The 18,830-nt window shown below is 40.7% G+C and overlaps 2 protein-coding genes and 1 pseudogene across 4 annotated transcripts; all 3 read left to right on the plus strand.

Moving 5' to 3' along the window:
* The first annotated feature begins 759 nt into the window (after window positions 1-759).
* On the plus strand, window positions 760-3,293 carry LOC136454734 (probable monogalactosyldiacylglycerol synthase 3, chloroplastic; annotated as a pseudogene).
* A 3,670-nt stretch (window positions 3,294-6,963) lies between these two features.
* LOC136452277 (ubiquitin carboxyl-terminal hydrolase 6-like) lies at window positions 6,964-14,250 on the plus strand. Of its 2 annotated transcripts, none has more exons than XM_066452898.1 (18): window positions 6,964-7,091; window positions 8,890-9,035; window positions 9,133-9,168; window positions 9,284-9,391; window positions 9,883-9,983; window positions 10,066-10,192; window positions 11,118-11,177; window positions 11,259-11,323; window positions 11,487-11,540; window positions 12,030-12,138; window positions 12,536-12,624; window positions 12,703-12,772; window positions 12,938-13,018; window positions 13,104-13,178; window positions 13,320-13,368; window positions 13,553-13,672; window positions 13,765-13,839; window positions 13,915-14,250. In XM_066452898.1, exons 1-18 carry the CDS (start codon window positions 7,082-7,084, stop codon window positions 13,974-13,976), a joined length of 1,437 nt encoding a protein of 478 aa, XP_066308995.1. In that variant the 5' UTR covers window positions 6,964-7,081; the 3' UTR covers window positions 13,977-14,250. The 2 variants fall into 2 exon arrangements, with proteins under 2 accessions (XP_066308995.1, XP_066308996.1); XM_066452899.1 differs by lacking the exon at window positions 6,964-7,091 and adding an exon at window positions 7,286-7,442.
* Window positions 14,251-17,158: 2,908 nt separating this feature from the next.
* On the plus strand, window positions 17,159-18,202 carry LOC136452278 (3-hydroxyacyl-[acyl-carrier-protein] dehydratase, mitochondrial-like). Of its 2 annotated transcripts, none has more exons than XM_066452901.1 (3): window positions 17,159-17,499; window positions 17,608-17,732; window positions 17,852-18,202. In XM_066452901.1, exons 1-3 carry the CDS (start codon window positions 17,224-17,226, stop codon window positions 18,000-18,002), a joined length of 552 nt encoding a protein of 183 aa, XP_066308998.1. In that variant the 5' UTR covers window positions 17,159-17,223; the 3' UTR covers window positions 18,003-18,202. The 2 variants fall into 2 exon arrangements, with proteins under 2 accessions (XP_066308998.1, XP_066308997.1); XM_066452900.1 differs by having other exon boundaries at window positions 17,608-17,738; window positions 17,852-18,198.
* The last annotated feature ends 628 nt before the right edge of the window (window positions 18,203-18,830 follow it).

An 18,830-nucleotide genomic window follows, 5' to 3' on the forward strand; every position in this document is an offset into this window, starting at 1 on the left:
CCGTGCTCATAAGTCTGTTTTATATAGACCAGAAAATGTGCCCGTACGTTGCAATGAAACATATCACGTACAAGATATGGATAGCACGATCCAATAAGGTTTAGAATCTGACTCTTATCAATAATTGTGAGACATTATCTATCGCAACAATGAAACAGCGGCCAAAAAATCGTAGTAGGAAAACAAAATGGAAACAGAAATATATTGGTCTATTTGCTTATGCTATTCAGCCGACTTTAATCCGTATAAATCAGTCATGTAACAATATTTTTCTCTCACAACAAACTAGCCGTATAAATCAGCAGAAGCCGATTTAATACTAGCCGTACGTAGAGTGGCCAAAAACGAAAAGAACTCAGAAATAACAGAGCGGACGACATGTATCAAAAAATTGAGCCCAACAAAAAAAAGAAACAAATCGGAAACTACGTTATGGAAACAAATCGGAAACTCGGTTACGAAGCAGACCCAAAAGAATATTGGATAGCTGGACCAAAAAAAAGATAGATTCTAATATTATTATCTCTCACAGCTACAAAGACTAAAGAGGTGACATCATTTTGGTACGACAAAAACTTCGCCTCACCTTCCTGCCCTCCCCGTGCGATCGTCCCTCTGCCTCACGGTGCGATCCCGTGATCGTCCACGTCCGCACTTCCTCCCATGCGCGATAGCCCAAGTTCGAAGCCTGTTAGCGCCAAAAAAACAGAAATTGTCTCTTCTCCTTCGCGACACCAGAGGACACGCGACTTCCCTCACATGGCTAGGGTTTTTGTCCGCCGCCCCACGGCCAGTCGCGGCCTGCCGGTGCTTCCCTTCGGCCGGCCGCCGCAGAAGCCAGTCCGGTCAGCGGTCGCCCGCTGGCTGCCCACCTAGACCCGGCCCGCAGGCCGGCCATCTCACGTACGCGCCCCTCGATTCTCCCTCCATGATTCCGCTTTGCTCTCGCTACTAGACCGGGGTGTCTGATATGTTCTATTCTGCTGCTGTGCAATGGACCGATGGTGGCTGGTGCTAAGGATGCAGTGCAATGGGTGCTGCCGTGCTAGAGGACGAGGATCGGAGGTTGCGTACATGACGCGACTGAGGACCACAATGGTAACTGGATTTCTATTCTTGTAGTTACTTGGGCATGTGATAGGGCCTGCATTCATTATCCATACTAGATGCACCAAAATGTAACTCACAATAACAATAGGATTGGACAATGTGCGCTACAAATTTACTATCAATAAATATGGTGTCTCTCGTTTGGATATGGCCTTAGGAGTGTGTGTGCAGTTTGGTACTCTGCATAATTCAGACAAAAGTAGTCCTAGAAGACTGAATTTTGTGAACGTTGTCGAACATCTATCCACTAACTAACCAAAGAGCGCACACCATACGCGCCTCTCGATTATGCTACTATGCATCGTAAACTGGTGTCATTAAATTAATTTTGAGGGTAGCTACATTGTTTTCACCGTATTATATAGGTTCTATGACGCTGTTCTTGGCAAGTGCCAGAGCAGATATATTTTTATTTTATTTTTTTGTTAAAGTTATCATGTAGTTCCCCCACTGACATGACCTGAATTGAGCTTTTGTTTCCTTTCTTGCTATGGTAAAAAGGTGTTTTCTTTATTGTGGGTTGAACTGTTAGCACCTAGCTAAACTATGGACCAATTTGAGTGCTGGTTCTGCATAAACAAATTTTTGGATGAGTTGCCTATATGTTTCAGATGAATTGTTCTTTTTGTTAACTACAACTTTATACCAGGCTGGCTGGCTGCCTCAACCTGGCCCATAGGCCGGCCACCCAGGCTGGCGCCCAGCGGCGGCATGGGTGGGAGTGGAGGAGTCCATCGGGCGGCGGCGGGGAGGGCGGGAATGGAGGAGTCCATTGGGCGGCGGGGCGGGTCTAGGAGTTCGAGCGGGATCTAGTGTCTCTGGCGCTCGTGGGGGGCGCCGTGCACACCATGGTGGCACAAATCGAGCACGTCAAGCTTCTGCTGCACGTAGGACGGCAACGCCGCTCTGCTAGGTAGGGCACACAGGTTCGTGGGTCAACATTTATCCTTGTGCAACATTTATCTTAACATATGTCCTTTCAGAATTGCCAATATTTCCTTTTATATAATTATTTCATTGTATTTTATATACCATGACCATGATCCACGCCTTATCTACTGCATGATCTATTTGTTATATCTTTTTTCTGAATGCCTTGTTTATGGATGAAGAAGGAAGGTGGAGGCTGGACTGAAGAAGTACAAGACAAACATCATAATTAGTGTCCACCCCGTCATGCAACTCATTCCTCTATGGGTTCTCAAATGCCAAGGCCTACAGAACAGAGTAGTCTTTGTAACTGTGATTACAGACCTCAACACTTGCCACCCTACATGGTATATTCAGTTAATGATAAGGAAAACATATAGTAAAGCAATTTTTTCGATTTGATCTGACAATTAGAAGAAAAAAACGCAGGTTCCATGCTGATGTGAACAGATGTTACTGCCCCTCAGAAGAAGTTGCTAAGCGGGCTGCACTGGATGATCTACAACCTTCTAAAATCCGCGTGTTCGGTCTTCCGCGACCATCATTCTACCTTGCAGTTCTGGTTAAGGTATTTAGTTCACCCTAAGTTTTTATATTCCTATTCCTGCTAATTTTAGTGTGAACCATACATGGCCTTTCAAAAGGATGAGATATTCATTTTACAAGGTTTTGTCTTGTTGTGTTCAATGAATATGTTGTATACCCCAAAAGCGTTATTGTTCAAGTTTCAAGAAAACAGAAAAATATGTCTGCATTGATTTGTCTGAATACTATTCTGCTTGAATTAGATCCTGAGCTTGAATTGGATCCACTTATATGAGGATGATTTGAGGGAACTTGAATTGGATCCTGAGCTTCCTGCAGTGCCACTCATGGGAGGTTGAGGGCATGGGTCTTGTCTAGAAGACTGCCAGAGCCCTAGGAAAATCATTGTTTGACAAAGAGCTTGGAAAACTAATTGGGCAGCTTATTGTCATTTGTGGCCGGAACGAAACGCTAAGCTCCTCACTGCAGGCACTTGAATGAAAAATGCCAGTAAATGTTTTATGCACAACTTGTTTTAATTATTTTCTAAAGGATTCAAACCGATTCATCTGTAGAGCATGATATTCTAAAAATAATTACGTTGTATTGTTCGGTGCTTACAGGCTCTCACTTGTCAGTTCCTTTAGTTTTTGAGTAATTCGGGTTTGATTTTCTCCTAGGCATTTGTGAAAGAAGAGGGGAAAAGTGATACCATTAAGGAAGCTTAAACTAGGAGTGAATACAAAGCACCTTGAGAAATGAACAATTGTGTGATCTTGGGGAGGCAAAAGTACGCTAATTTCTTTTAGCGTAGTTTTATTACAGATAAGAAATTGCATTTCAATCTGCATGAGCTTATGAAATGGAATAATTATTTTGGCCCTTTTTTGCTGCTCTGTCAATAGCCACATATTTTGTCGAAATCCAGGAGCATTGCTCAATCATATAAGAGTTTTTTTCATCAAAATAATTTTGATGTCATTTACTTCACTGAATGCAACCTTATTTTTGTTCCCTAATTAATTCTGAGCAAACTCAGATATATGTAAATGTTATATCTCTTCTATCTATTTTGTTTATGTGTAAATTTTACACAAATCAATATACATTTATAATAATGTTCACTATACACAATAGGGAATATCTTTCTTATTGCTCGACGAGGATATTCGGGCAAGACAAAATATTGACAATTTTTGTGGCTCTCATTGCAACGCTTGGGCATTTACCAATATAAGCATAAGACTGAAGGTAATGTGTCAGTCTGAAACTGTCAGGGATGGTCACCAACTCATTAGGAGATTGGGCAGTAACTGATGAAACACTGCTGGCTTTGAATTTTTTGGTATTGGACGGGTTTATAAAATTTTCATATTTCTGAAAAGGTGTGGTTCATAAAGTTTTGTGATTGTATTAAAAATCAAGGAAAATTCCTATCTTATATCGTTCCATTAGCTATAAGTGACTCTGTGTGTGTTTTGACCTGTGGAATCACCTTGGCTGATAATGCTTGTGCTCCCCGCTCCCAAGCATGGGTAGCCTGGCTTATGAATCCCCAAGTTATTTTAGGCCTTTTATCATGAGCACTTTTGCCCTAATAAGTGGGGATGGATTTACAGATGGCACTGAAAAACTAAGACGAAAAACATGGATGCAGAGTATGAATAGCACTAATCATGCTTAGACAATTGATACAATAATCCTTTATCAAGGTTAGGTTGCATGTCTTCCTCAAACTTCGGCTACTTTGCTTTTCTCTTTTCTTGTTATCTTGGAGTATCAGCGTGGGGTCAACTGTCAATGGTGCTTAATTCTATGATATTGAGGACCAGAAATGTTTGGTACTACCACATATCTGATGGGTTGGGTTGACTGCACTTTTTTTGTGCAATGAGACAAGCAGGAGCGACATTTGAAGACTGATTTGAAGAGTGATGCCAATGAATGCTTGAAAGCAATGTACAATGACCAAAAGCCACCATAACACTATGCTGAAAGAAATTTTGAAATAGTTCTTGAGTTGGACATGGTTAATTTAAATAATTTTGTACACATTTAGTTATTAATTGAAAGTTTTCCATTACCTTGATACCAGATAACTGAACTTTAGATGCTTTATTGCACTCTTACTTCAGAGAATGTCAGTGCCATTTCTTCTCGTTGTGATGGGCACATTGATTTGCTCGTTGTCATATGAGAAAAAAAACTTGTGAGCATAATGCTTTAGCCAAAGAACAACTAAAGCTTAATGGACATAGTGTCGACCTGTGCATCACCTCAACTGGCCATTGCTCTCTGAGGTCGACGATCTCTGCACCGCTTAGTTTCCCGTATAGCATGTAGATCGACTCCTTTATGGAAGACAACTGATGTCAGCAAGAGTGAAATGACAGTGATGATGGTGGAATGATAGTCTCATCATGTTCAAAGATTTATTTTTAGTAATAGTATAACACATGTTTAAATTAAAATTTCTATGATTTTATATTGCTCTCGGTGACTATTAATTTCACGAACTTTACTTTTTAGATTAAATGTTACTTTAACGTCAATATTTAATTTCATGGTATTATTATCTTATCGCGCGATCCATATCTTTTTTTAACAAAAAATTAGTTATCCTATATCAACGCACGGGCACGCTATTTAGTATAAAATATAAAAGAGAGTCCGATTCCTTTTTTTCAGCTCTTTTGTACGCATCTGGGAGGTTATATGGTTTTGTATTTTCCTCCACTCTGCTTCATAAAAAAAATCCGGCTCCGATTAGGTGCAGAATTTTTTTTGCCGACCCTCCCTCCGCTCCTATGGTTTATTGTTTTAAAAAATATAAACGATTTTCATCCTTTTCTTCTTTTTTAATTTTTCTTATGTTTTCTTCCATTCCGTCTACCGAGCACAAACTCCTGTCCGTGGAGTCCGTTCTAAGAAGTGTCTTTTTTATGTTTGTCTTGTTTTTTTTCAATTTTCCCATGCCTTTTTTGTGTTTTCCCATTTTCAATTTATGTTCTAGTTGGTTTTTTCATGTTTTCCTATTCATTTTAACTTTTTATGTTTGTTTTTTTTTTCATTTTCTTTTCTTTGAACCTATGTGGTCACTAGACCTGAGCAATTTAAAGGCTAGAGTAAGCTTTGAGCCGAGCCAAAAAAAAAAAGTCTGGCTATTTTAGATCAAAATATCTCATCCATTACCGTTCCTGGACAAGCCAGACCTTTTGTTTTTGGCCAGGCTTGGATCAGGCCCAGGCCAAGGAAGGCCGCCAGTGCAGTTTATAGTTTATATAGTGTAAAATAGTTAAAATAAATGTTTCGGACCAGGCACGGAGAAAAATACCATCTTTTCTCTTGAGATCGCTTGGCCACTGAGGCTCGTGGACGGGGGCTCAGTTTGCTCACATCTACCACAAGGTTATCATATAATAGGTTGTGCGTTAAAGTCTCGGTGTAACGTTCGGACATATAAAACTAAAAAAAGTATTTCCAACCAAAATTTTCTACTTTATACAATACCCTCATGTTTCTCATGTCATGTACATAATCCGGACTCCAAGCACAACATAGGACAATTGACAATGAGAAGTCTGATTTCCAGACATATGCAACAATGGTACAAAGTTCGCTTCTAAGACGTATTAGAATAGATAGCATTGTGAGGGGTATGACCCTAAATAGTAAATACCCACGACAAGGAACATGGCCCGCACGGTTAGGGACGGTTCAGCCCACAAAATTCAAGATTTACGGCACATGACACTGTTCGATGTATACCACAAGACATCTAGAAGATTTGATTTACTACGACCCTTATGGATATTGTAACTTACCATATAACCGACTAGAAAACTTTTCTTATAACCAAACCCCTTCAGAGTATATAAGGAGGGACAGGAGTCCCCTAGTCAGCATCCCCATCCCACATCTCATTTCGTATTCCAGCAATACAAACCAACAGAGCACATGACGTAGGGTTTTACGTCATATCGACGGCCTGAGCTGTATAAATCTTGTGTCTTGTGTCTCTATTACCAACTAGTTCCCGATCACGCGCACCTCTACCAATCAATCTATCATCGCATTGTCGGTGGACTGCTAAACATCTTTAGTCGACAGGCATGCTCATTAAATAAATCATGATCGTTAAATAAATCTCTAAAACGTAGATCGTTCGGGTGATCGTCAACAAGCAGTACATCCAATGCACGGTCATATTTGCTTTAAAAAAAGAATCCCTGCCGGAGCACTATTATAAATAAATAAATATTAATATTGATGGCGTGCGTACTCAATGGGCCCTCAGCACTTCACGGCCCACGGGTGGAAGCCACCGGGCAGCAGAATTGCTCCGGCTGGGTTATTGGATTACGGCGTCTCCAAGCGAGGAAGCGTCCGCATAAAACATCCGCTGCCCCCGTGCGCTCTCCACCCTTCTCATTGCCTGTGCCTGTGCCTGTGCTGCCCCCGTTCCTTTCTCCTCCAGCAAGTAAACCCCGTTTCCACAGCGTCACGCACAGCCGCCATGCCGACCGGTGAGCTCCTCTCTCCCCTCCTCCTCCTTTCCCGCCCCGGGCTGTCGATTTCTAGGGCCGTGGTATTGATCTCATCGCCCACGAGTCCTCCGGTTCTGGGTCGAATCGGCGGCGGTAGGTTATTATTATTTTTTTCTACTAATACGTGCTCCGCGTGCGCCCGTAGGGGGGCCTCTGCTCGGTTCGATTGGTCTCTTGGTCGAGGGGAAGTTCGGGGATCGGATTGCGGCGATGGATTGCTGTTGTGGCGCCGTAGCGTCGCGGGTTGCTTCGGGATTGTTTTGGTGGTTCCGGAAGTTTGCTTGGGAACATAGGGTTTGGTTCTGGATGCCAGACTCCACGCTCACAGAGGTGCTACATGGCGCTCTAGGCTCCCTTGCTGCATTTGCCTTTGCTGCTTGCGGATGTGTGCTCTGGTGTCTTTTGGGTCCATGACAGAGGAACTATAGGTACTACGCTAGAATAATTGTATGTGTTGTGTGTCCCCTCTTGCAAAGTGTTTTTTTGATCCATAGTAGTTGGAGGGACCTAATTTCGGGCAGGGCCATGACAAAGTTGTGTTCCTAATTGCCCATATTCCTTGATGTTTGTTTGCTTAATTTAAGTGCTAAACACGCCGCCACTTATGACAATGGTTTCTGGCTCACATCCAAAATGGAGATATAGACGACATAAGACTGAGCTACTCTGACTTGCTTTGATATTGTAGAATACCAACAAATCAACAAACATAACCCTTGTTTTCATTTTTTGGATTTCTGTTTTTTGCCTATTAGTGTGGGGGCATGCTGTGACTTATTGCTGTATGGTTACATTTGGCTCATGGAGGTGAACACTGCATTTGCCTTTTGTCACCTGCATACGGTTGCACTAGCATGAGGTCCTGAACCCCAGTTGTCTGTGACTGTGACTGAGATATTTAGCTGGAATTGCAATGTGGGACCCTGTGGTATCTTGGTGTTCTGGCTTTGAAACACAGAGGTGGTGGTTGTAGGTGAGTGTGGCGCTCAGTTCTAGGCTCAAAGTTATAGGTGTCAATGGTTTCATTCCTCTTTTACGCATTGTGTTAAATGTATTCTCTTTGATGCCATGAATTTTTCACTGCCCACCAAAAGCAGCCAACTGGGCCTTGTACACTGCCCTTCAGTGGAACCATGCCACTTGTGCTTAGGCTTGTTGCTAGGGCTCACTGAATATGATAAATCCTAGAAAATATAAGACATGTATAGCGAACATAGGCTGAATTGCAAACCTGATGTCTTTGTTTTGCGGTGTGGATTGTTTGTGTTTTGTGTGTATAATGCTCCTTGCTCCACCTGTTCCATTATTAATTTATTATAGAAAAATTGAAAACCAGTAAGTTTTACATTCATTTTTGCAAGCTGATTATTCACTTGATGTGCAGTTGTGTGTAGAATTCTGTTATGATAGTGTTGCATCTGTCCGTAAGAGTTCCTTGCTCTTATTCTTTTGCTTCATTTCATATATTGTTATCTGGATCATGCTATATGAATATTTCTGGTGCAATATTTGGCATTCTCTACTAGCTCCTTGTTTTGCTACAGTGCTCAATAAATCATTTTGCATGAAACTTCTTGTTGATTTTCTTTACAAGTTGTCTTAATATATTTACAAATCATAGAAGGAAGGCAATTTTATCCATCTCTAATTACTGGAGATAAGCTTCTGTTTTAACACCAGAATTTGGAGTTATGGCCTACTTCGTAATATTAGTTCCATGTGTGCGCAGACATATTTTCTTTCATGCTATAGCTAATGGTTTTTGAATGATTTCCAGTAAGCGTGAAATGGCAGAAGGAGGTCTTTCCAGGCATAGAGATTGACACTAGCCAGCCTCCGATTGTTTTCAAGAGTCAGCTGTACACACTTACTGGTGTGCCACCTGAACGCCAAAAAATTATGGTGAAGGGTGGAATATTGAAGGTATACTATTTTGTTGAGTGCTTATAGATTCATTTGTGTCCATTGGGCATTCATACATTGTAATAACTGGATGACATGTTTGTTGTGCATAATACAGGATGATGCAGATTGGTCTACTTTGGGAGTGAAAGATGTGAGATGCTTGACTTATTTTCTGTGCTCATATTTTGTTGTATCAAGTCATCAAGTGCTCAAATGCTGTATTATGTTGCCTCAAATTAGAACTGAATTTGAAATGCGCTCTGTAGGGCCAAAAGTTGATGATGATAGGCACGGCTGATGAGATTGTGAAAGCTCCAGAGAAAGGTCCAGTGTTTGTTGAGGATCTACCAGAAGAAGAGCAAGTGGTTGCACTGGTACATACTGGATATCATTCTGTGCATGTGCTGCCTATTCTTAGTTTGTTAGTTATTACCTTATCTGTTAAAGAATGAATGGTTAATTTGCTAATCATAGCTGATCGCGTGTACACGTCATGACAGTATGCTTCCTGTGCACATACATGAAATGGGAGCATATGCTTTGTGTGTCCTAATGGCATTGGGTGATGGTAACTTGAAAACATATTCTTTAGCAACTTGGGATTTTTTAATGTATTTATAATAGAACAGTCTAAATTGACATCTAAGAGTAGGAACTTTATTCACAAGTAAGATCATCCTGATGTACAAGCCAATTTTGTTAAATTTATGATAGATATTGTCTCTTCTTGCATGATTAGCTGTCAATATTGAAATCATATCCTGCCGTTGCTGTGATTAGTATCAGTGATGTTACATTTTTTTTATCTTTTTGTTGCTAGTATTTATCATCTTTACTGAAATGAGTTTGCCCTTCTAATATTTAGGGTCACAGTGCTGGTCTTTATAATCTTGGGAATACATGCTATATGAATTCCACATTGCAATGTCTGCATTCTGTTCCAGAGCTGAAGTCAGCGCTGCTAAGGTTTAACCTAAAATTTCCTATGTATTAATTTTGAAGAGGCTTTCGATTTGGTGTTTGATATCATTCTTTTCTACTTGCCCAGCTATCCAGATACTGTAAGAGGTAATGGCATTGACCAAGCTTCTCATAATTTGACTCTTGCTACTCGTAATACCTTTGGTGATCTTGATCAAAGTGTTCGCCCTGTTGCACCCCTACAATTCTTGCAGGTAAGCGCACCATCATTAAGCTGTTGTATCTAGGCTAGTAAAGTATATTTTTTCTTAGTTCTGGTGCAGAAGAGCTCATTTCATCATTATTGTCCTTGAAATTCTACGAGTCAGATGAGGGGAACTCTCTTGAAAATGTGAATGTCCATGGCATTTGTTTGTTCAGACATTTGAATTTTACTATTAGTTTATGCAAACTAGTGACTGCATCATTAGGCCCTGTTTGGTTCTGCGTCGGCAGCACATTTCAGCGGAGAACGCAAAAAAATCCCGCCGAACGGTCCGCGTTCGACGCGTGTTGGACGACCGCGCGCTACGTGAACCGCAGAAAAATGAACTGCGCGATGAGAAATCGCGAACGCAGCATCCGAGCCTCGTTCGCTTAATCGTGGTCGCGCGTTGGTCGATCGTGGAAACAAACAGGGCCTTAGATTTGTGATTAAATAGACTCACGGTATGATATTACATTTTATTATTAATAAAATATAGTTAGACCTCCTCATTGAAGATCATGGATATTCTTATAGTTATTGGAGATCATAAAAATTCTAACAACCGCTAATATTTGAAAACAGAGGGAACATAGCTTACTGTTTCAAGTACTCTGTTACTGTTTTGATAGTTCAAGAAAATATGGACTTTAATTTCCTCACTATATATTGCCACTAACACCCTTCCCCAGACCCCGCACTCTCTGTACTGGGTACGCCCTTTATATATTGCCATGATTATGGAATTGTATTATGAAGTCCTAATTGAATTATGTGATCTAGTTTGGTTGGTTGGTAGATTTTGAGGGCCAACCCCCAACTTGTTTGGGACTTAAAGGCTTTGTTGTTGTTGTTGTTGTTGTAGATTTTGAGGGCTCGTGAGGGTAAAATATGTATAATACTGACAGTTCTTTTTTTTGTCTGGCTTTGAGCAGACACTGCGTAAAAAATACCCGCAATTTGCGCAGCAGCATAATAATGTCTACATGCAACAGGTTCCGTCTAATCACCTACGTTTAAGTTTTGTTATCTACTCTTGAATTTCTGTAATGATGTTCATTTAAAAAAAAATACAGGATGCAGAAGAATGCTGGACACAGTTGGTGTATACACTTTCTCAAACTCTTACCTCAGATTCAAGGTAACCTGTTTGTTGTCAACTAATGGCACTTCACCCTGTCACCATTTATATTTATCGTATTTATCTTTGTGGTCCCTTTTTTAAATTCTACAAAGTAGAGTGGACTCCCTGTAATTTTTATGGCAATATTTGGCTACTTTGCCTACTTTTTTTTTTCCTATAGTGAATCTGCAGTTCTTCCGATGAAGCAACTATTTGGGATAGATCTCGTGAGCAGGTTCTCTCCCTCCTCCCTTGTATTATATTCCCTATATATTTGTATGTTACTTTTTGTTGTACAATTGTAGTTTGGTGCGACTGTTTATTTTTTACTCAAACAGGCAGGAGAGGTGCGCATAATAGCATATCATTATAGAAAAAAAAATATGGTACAGGGCCAGTTCAAACCAGCAAAAGATTACGTGACCACATGCAAATTAGATACCCGCCAAAAAGAACCCTGCTATATTAACACAATGCTAATGATTCTGTTTTATACATCTTATACAGAACACAGATGGATCCAACATACAACATCATCTTATTTTATGTTTATAATTGGTCTTTATCTTATTGTTAGTAGGTGTTTCATATTCTGTTTCTATGGATAACCATTTGGTATTTGTCATAACGTCTGGTAGACTGGATATGCATGTTACAAAGATGAATTGCTTGCAGTGAACTTGTGATATTTCATATTTGTTGATGAATGCTTTTACTTCTATAGGGTCCACTGTGCAGAAAGTGGTGAGGAGAGCACGGAGACAGAATCAGTTTATTCCCTTAAGTGTCATATATCTCAAGATGTGAACCATCTTCATGAGGGAATTAAGCATGTAAGTAATGTTGTGCCACCCCCACCCTATGTTGTATCCCAAGTTCTATAACCAGTTTTTTCTGGTATGTATAACTGAAACTTCAAATTTGTAGAAGTCAGATAATCTAGTTTTTTCAGAAATAACCTGCAACTATCACCTGCCTCCTCCATTCTTTCCTAAAATGAAAGATGACGCTTGTTCAAGCACACCTCCAAGAACCCCTTTTTTTTGTTATTGATGCATTGAAAGAGGTGGGCGCTGTTGCATTTTGTGCTGTTCTTGTGTCTTCTGTGGGAGGGGAAAGGGAGAATAAAATAGAATATCTTGTCATGTCCTGTCACATTAGTTTCTACAGATTTCCTTCAGAATTTTCATAAGATGAAAGATCTCAATCATTCGCATTTTCTTTGTACAGGGCTTGAAGACAGAACTTGAGAAAGCTTCACCTACACTGGGTCGAACTGCAGTTTATACTAGAGAATCAAGAATAAATGAGCTGCCTAGGCAAGTACATTAATCTTTGCATTTCACTTGTGTCCTCGTTTATACAGAAAAAAAATTACATAATACTCCTTCCTTTAGGTACTTGACTGTGCAGTTCGTTCGTTTCTTTTGGAAAAGGGAATCAAACCAAAAGGCAAAGATTTTACGAGTATGTTAGTTTCTTTTACTCCCTTCCCTTGAACAATGATTTGATGATTATAGCAACTAGGTTTTATATGGAATCTTGTCATTTTTGTCTCTACTACTATGGTGTTAGACATGTTTTTCCTTATTTGCTAAAATAATTCTCTTTTGTGTTTTATTTTATTTCCAGAAAGTTGATTACCCACTGGAACTGGATGTTTATGAATTTTGCTCTGATGAACTGAAACAGAAACTCCAAGCTCCTCGGCAGGTGCTTTCTCTTTTCACTATTCAGTTTTGAGTTGCCAACATTATTGTTGCAGTATTAATTTTGGATGCTCAATTTGCATGTAAAGATGCTGAGAGATGCAGAAAATGCAAAGTTCGGATTGAAAGCACATGGGAAAGCTAGCAGCTCAAAAGAAAATGAGGTAATGGTTGTGTTGTACCCAGGGTATCATCGAATCATAAATAATAGCTGTGAAGAAATAAATGGATCAACTCTGTCACATTAAGCTTTCAGTTTTTGGATCTTCAATCCATTGTCATGCAATTATGGCATTTCATTTCAGGAGTCATCAAGTAGTGCTGGGGAATCGTCCAGTATGGACATTGACAAAGGCAAGTTGTTTGTTTCTGCCCTCATTTTGTAATGATAGAAGTGTGTGATTGCCTTGTTGTCAAACTTTATTTCTTGGGATTATATTTTTAAGATCCAAAAAGTTTCACCCCTGTAATGATCGAGGACACTGCTAGTGTTATCTTACTAGCTTTTAAACTAAGTTTGCTCATGTGTTAAATGCAGCTGAGTCTTCTCTACCAAAGAAACAATTAACTGGCGTCTATGATTTGGTTGCTGTCTTGACACACAAGGGAAGAAGTGCAGACTCTGGCCACTATGTTGGCTGGGTTAGGCAAGATGACGGTCAGTCAACTAGTATTACAGCCCAGATACTATAATAAACTGTTTCACTTTATTATTATATATAGTTACTGAAATTTCATATTGACCATCAGGAAAATGGATCGAGTTTGATGATGACAATCCAAACATTCGCAAGGAGGAAGACATTTTGAAACTATCTGGTGGAGGTGAGCAACCGTCTTACACATCAAATGAAATATGTCATGAACGATTTTAATGCAGACTAGTGTTTGTCTATACAGGTGACTGGCACATGGCTTATATCTGCCTGTACAAAGCCCGCATGGCGGAATCAAAGAGTTAGGCCGAAGTGGTTCTACATTTGTGTCACGAATGCAACACTAGTTTTTGGGCCCATGAATGATGTTAATTATTTTTCCAGTTCACAAAGTGGCTACTGTCGAATTCGCTTCAATGTGGTTGGCCATTATTCACCAGGATATGTATTTTTAGGATTTCAAATCTAGTACATTTTGTATTGTCAAAATATAGAACAAGGATTTCAGTGTATCTGATTCATATGCACCAAGCGGTTTCATCCGTGTCTTCCTAATAAGAATATATATATATACATTTTTTTTTAAAAAAAAACTCAAAACTAGAGCCTTTCTGAACCAAAAGTTTATGCCACAAGCTTCATTTTCTATCAATGACTCGAATCAATTTAACTACAGGCACGTTGAGTTCAGCGAGTGTACATATTAGGGCCACTAGAGCATCTCTAGCAGTTCTCAAATAACTACATTTCAAATTATAAGACGTTTGACTTTTTTTTACATCAAGTACCACTCGTCTTATTCAAAATTTATGCAAAATATCACTTTTTTTTTTGTCGTGGCTTGCTTTATTAATAAAAGTTATTTAAAAATGACTTAAATTTGACGATGTTTGCATACATTTTTTGAGCTAAGACGAGTGGTCAAATTTAGGGTCAAAAAAGTTAAACGTCTTATAATTTATGATGGAGGAAGTACCTCTGTTCCCGTAGAACTGTCATACTGGGGTAGTTAAATAACTCCCTCTATCTTTATATTGTCATACTAGGGGAGTTAGGGTAATTTTGTTGCTCCAATAGAGGGAGTTCGTATAAAACTATCATACCGGGGAGTTAAGCTAATTTTATTGCTCCAACAATTTTCTCAATAGGTCTTTCTTTTTTTACCATCAATATATATTCTATCTTCCCTCAAACAAAAGAGAGAGGAGCATCTCCTCCAATAGCTTGGGCCCACGGCCCACCCTTTTTTGGGCGAGCCAACTGTTGCCATCTACCTCCGCACGTGCACAGGAGGCCCGCGATATGTGACAGATCTAGGTCTCTGTGCGTGCCTTGTTGACGCTGAGGCCAACATGCGCTAAACAAATCTAGTCTAGGGACGGCGGGAGAGAGAGAAGGCCATGGTGGAGGAGGTCATGGGGGAGAGAAGAACGACACGAGAGAAGCATGGTGGAGAAGGAGGTCGTGGGGTGAGAAGGACGGTGAGAGAGCGGTGGAGGAGGTCGCGGGAGAGAAGGGCGGCGTGAGTAGGAGGAGGAGGTCGCGGGGAGAGAAGGGCGGCGGGCGAGAGCCATGCAGGAGGTCACGAGGACGGCATGGGAGAAATCGTGGGGAGTGAAGGACGGCATGAGAGAAGGTCATGGTGGAGAAGAAGGAGGTCGTGGAGAAAAGAAGCCAAACTAGTACAAGGAGGATGTCGCGGAGGAGGGAAGCCAAACTAGTACAAGAGGTAGGGGAGTATTGATATGCAGGTTCCTTATGTAAGTGTGTATTGGGGTTGATATATTAGTGATTTGTTGTAATAACTCTACAAATAATACCAAAAAGTAATATTGGTGGTCACCGATACTTTTATATTAGGGATGATTATTGGTCAGTTGCTAGAGCAACTCTTAGAGTTATTTACCATACGTCCCAATGTATTTTCCATGCTAAAATTTATAGAGAATTAGTTTCTACATGCTCCTTCCATTTCACGTTTCACATAGTCACGTACAAGGAGAATAATATTTCAAAAAATGTACATGGAAAAACATTTCCCCTAAAGAATCGGCTATGCATATGCTTCATAAGTAGGATAATCAATATATACATCTACATATATTCCCTCGGTTGTAAATAAATTATTATAGTTTGTGTTATTTGAACCATGCTTTATTTTGCGTATCCAACAACGTTTGGGCCCACAAAGAGATAATTGTAATTTGATATGGACCAAAATGCCCCTACGACACTGCCTTGCAGGGCCCGCATCTCATCTTCTCTTTTCACACTCTCTCCCCCTACTCGTCGTCCCTCCACGGAAAGCACAGGCTTCCTCCCTGCTCATGCTCCACCGGTCCGCCTCTTTTGCTCCAGCACCGCCACGGATGCAGCTCGCGCCTGGGTCTCGTATGTCGTTGCAAAAGTAGGCAGATAGTATTGTTAGAGTTGTACTCTCTACCTCAAATAAATGCAGTTCTCGCAACGAGGAGTCAACCAATTTAAGTTTTGACGGGAGTTATATTAAAAACTATTAATATTTGTTTATATAAAATAAATAGCATTAGACTAATTATAGAATATATTTTCATCATGAATTTATTTGAAGACATAAATGCTAATACTATTTATTATAGACTTGATCAAAGTTGAACAAAGTTGACCGGCATGGATCTCTTAATTGTATTTTTTTATGGACGGAGGGAGTAATAAAAATAGACCCTATAGATGCTCTAATAAACTGATGAGTAGGCCAACCAGTTCTTACTTCAGTAACCAGATTCTTTCGTTAAGCCTTTCCGTTAATCCAGGCCAAAAGGGGAAGAGACTTTTCCCTGTGTGTCATTATAAAATATCGTAATCTCCTGTGTGTCTCTGAAAAAATTCAGTGGTCTTCAACGCCACTACTCTAACTTTTTCGTGTCATCCATGCCACTTCCGTCAGTTTGGGCTCTAACGCCGTCAAACTGCAGGTGTGAAAAGACGAAAATGCCCTTAAGTTCAAATATGTTATTAATTTTTTTTAGCATCTTAATGACTTCAAATGAAAAAACTCAAAACTAGAAAGTTGTAGATCTCGTCGAGATCTATAATTTTCATATATTTTTTTTTCATTTAATTCCATAAAAAAAATATGATTTTTCTAAGATATATTAATTATATCAAATCATATTTTTTTACGGAATTAAATAAAAATAATTTTTATATGAAAATTATAGATCTCGACGAGATCTACAACTTTCTAGTTTTGAGTTTTTTTATTTGAAGTCGTTAAGATGCTCAAAAAAATTAATAACATATTTGAACTTAAGGGCATTTTCGTCTGTTCACACCTGTAGATTGACGGCGTTAGAGTCCAAACTGACGGAAATGACATGGAAGATAAAAAAAAGTTGAAGTAGTGGCGCTGAAGACCGCTGAATTTTTTTAGAGGCACATAGAAAATTACGATATTTTATAATAACACACGGGAAAAAGTCTTAAAGGGTAAGGAGATCATGCTCTGCTCTCCCTCATCATAGGACAAGATTGGATCTGATCCCTCGTCCGTGCTGGGCCCTGGGCGACCGCGATGCGCCTGGTCCGCGCGATCCTCCCTGTCGTTCGCACCGCCTCAACGACGGCCGCGTCCTCGCCAAACCGGGTGCTGAGGGTAGGCGACGCCGTGCGCGAGCGGCGGCACTTCACGGGAGCGGACGTGGCGGCGTACGCGGCGGTGAGCGGCGACCGCAACCCGGTGCACCTCGACGACGGGATCGCCCGGGAGGTGGGCGGGTTCCAGCGCGGCCGCGTGGTGCACGGCATGCTCGTGGCCTCCGTCTTCCCTTCCGTTATCGCCGCCCACTTCGTACGCTTCCACCTCTTTCCCCCGCTGTGCATTTCGTCGAACGGCACATGAGCATGGGCACTAGACTAACACCGGGGCTTGGCTTGGCTTCACTGTCGGTTGGTGCAGCCTGGCGCGTTGTACGCGAGCCAGACCCTGCGGTTTGCGGCGCCGGTGTACGTCGGAGACGAGGTGGTTGCTCAAGTCCGGGCGCTCCACATCCGGATGATGGCGGGGAATGGCAGCACAAGCCGGTACCTGTATGTCCTCCTACGCAGCCGTCCTCTCCTCTTTATTACCATACCAACGCAAGGATTAAGACTTCATCGTAACGTCAGACGTCGTAACCCATACCCCGCTTGATTCCGCGCAGGGTAAAGTTCGAAACCAAATGCTTCACTGGAAAGGATGAGGGCTCTCTCGCCATTGATGGGGAAGCCATGGCTGTCCTGCCCACGCTGGACTGGAGTTCAGAGACAGCTATCGAGAAGCAGTGCAAAGATGGGCTGGCTGGCGCCTGGTGACCATGGCAGCAGGCAGTAGAATGCTAGATCAGAACGACCTGTACCAACCCACCCCAAAAGTTCGTTTTACTTTTTTATTGCTTCATCAGAATTCTCCCTTGTACTCTGGTCCTATACCCAAAATGTTATTGTGGCATATTTTTTTTATATAAATGTTACCGTACATTTTCATTACAAATATATCACAACCGCAGTGAACATGGTCCTGTTCGTTTCGCTGAAATTTGGCTTACGCTGAAATACTCTGAGAGAAAAATACTGTTCGTTCGCTAAAAAAATACTGCTGAAGTAGTGCAGCAGAACGTGGCCATAGAAAATTGAATTCAATAGTAATGACAAATAGGTATTGTTAACAGAGTGCTCTCTAGTCCTAAGATTTAGGTTCATTCATGAGACAATGACCTCTGTCTCCCATTTTTTTTTCTCACATCAGAAAAAAAAAAACATATGTGCCATCACAGGAGACAATCTATAAGGTCATGACGCTGTACCAATAAACTTGCCCTTGTCGCGCTTCCAGCTTTGGATTGAAGCCGGCTGCTACCTCACTGCACCCAATACGCTGCAACTACAATGTGTGGACAGTGGATCCACCGTATTAGAGCATCTCCACGAGATTTCTTATATTGCATTTCCTATAAGTTGTTTTAGAAGAGTACCTTAAAATTAGTTTAGGATATAAGAGAGAGAACACTACCACAATAGATTGCAAAAAACTTTGTCTCCTATTTTTTTTAGTGATAGGGGGAGGGGTTCTCTCCTTTATTTAGAAGAGAGAATGCTTCTTTTAGAAGATCTCTTTTTTTATTAAATTTTAGAAGATCTCTT

Source organism: Miscanthus floridulus, chromosome 5 (assembly GCF_019320115.1).
Source record: "Miscanthus floridulus cultivar M001 chromosome 5, ASM1932011v1, whole genome shotgun sequence".
NCBI classification, from domain to species: domain Eukaryota; kingdom Viridiplantae; phylum Streptophyta; class Magnoliopsida; order Poales; family Poaceae; genus Miscanthus; species Miscanthus floridulus.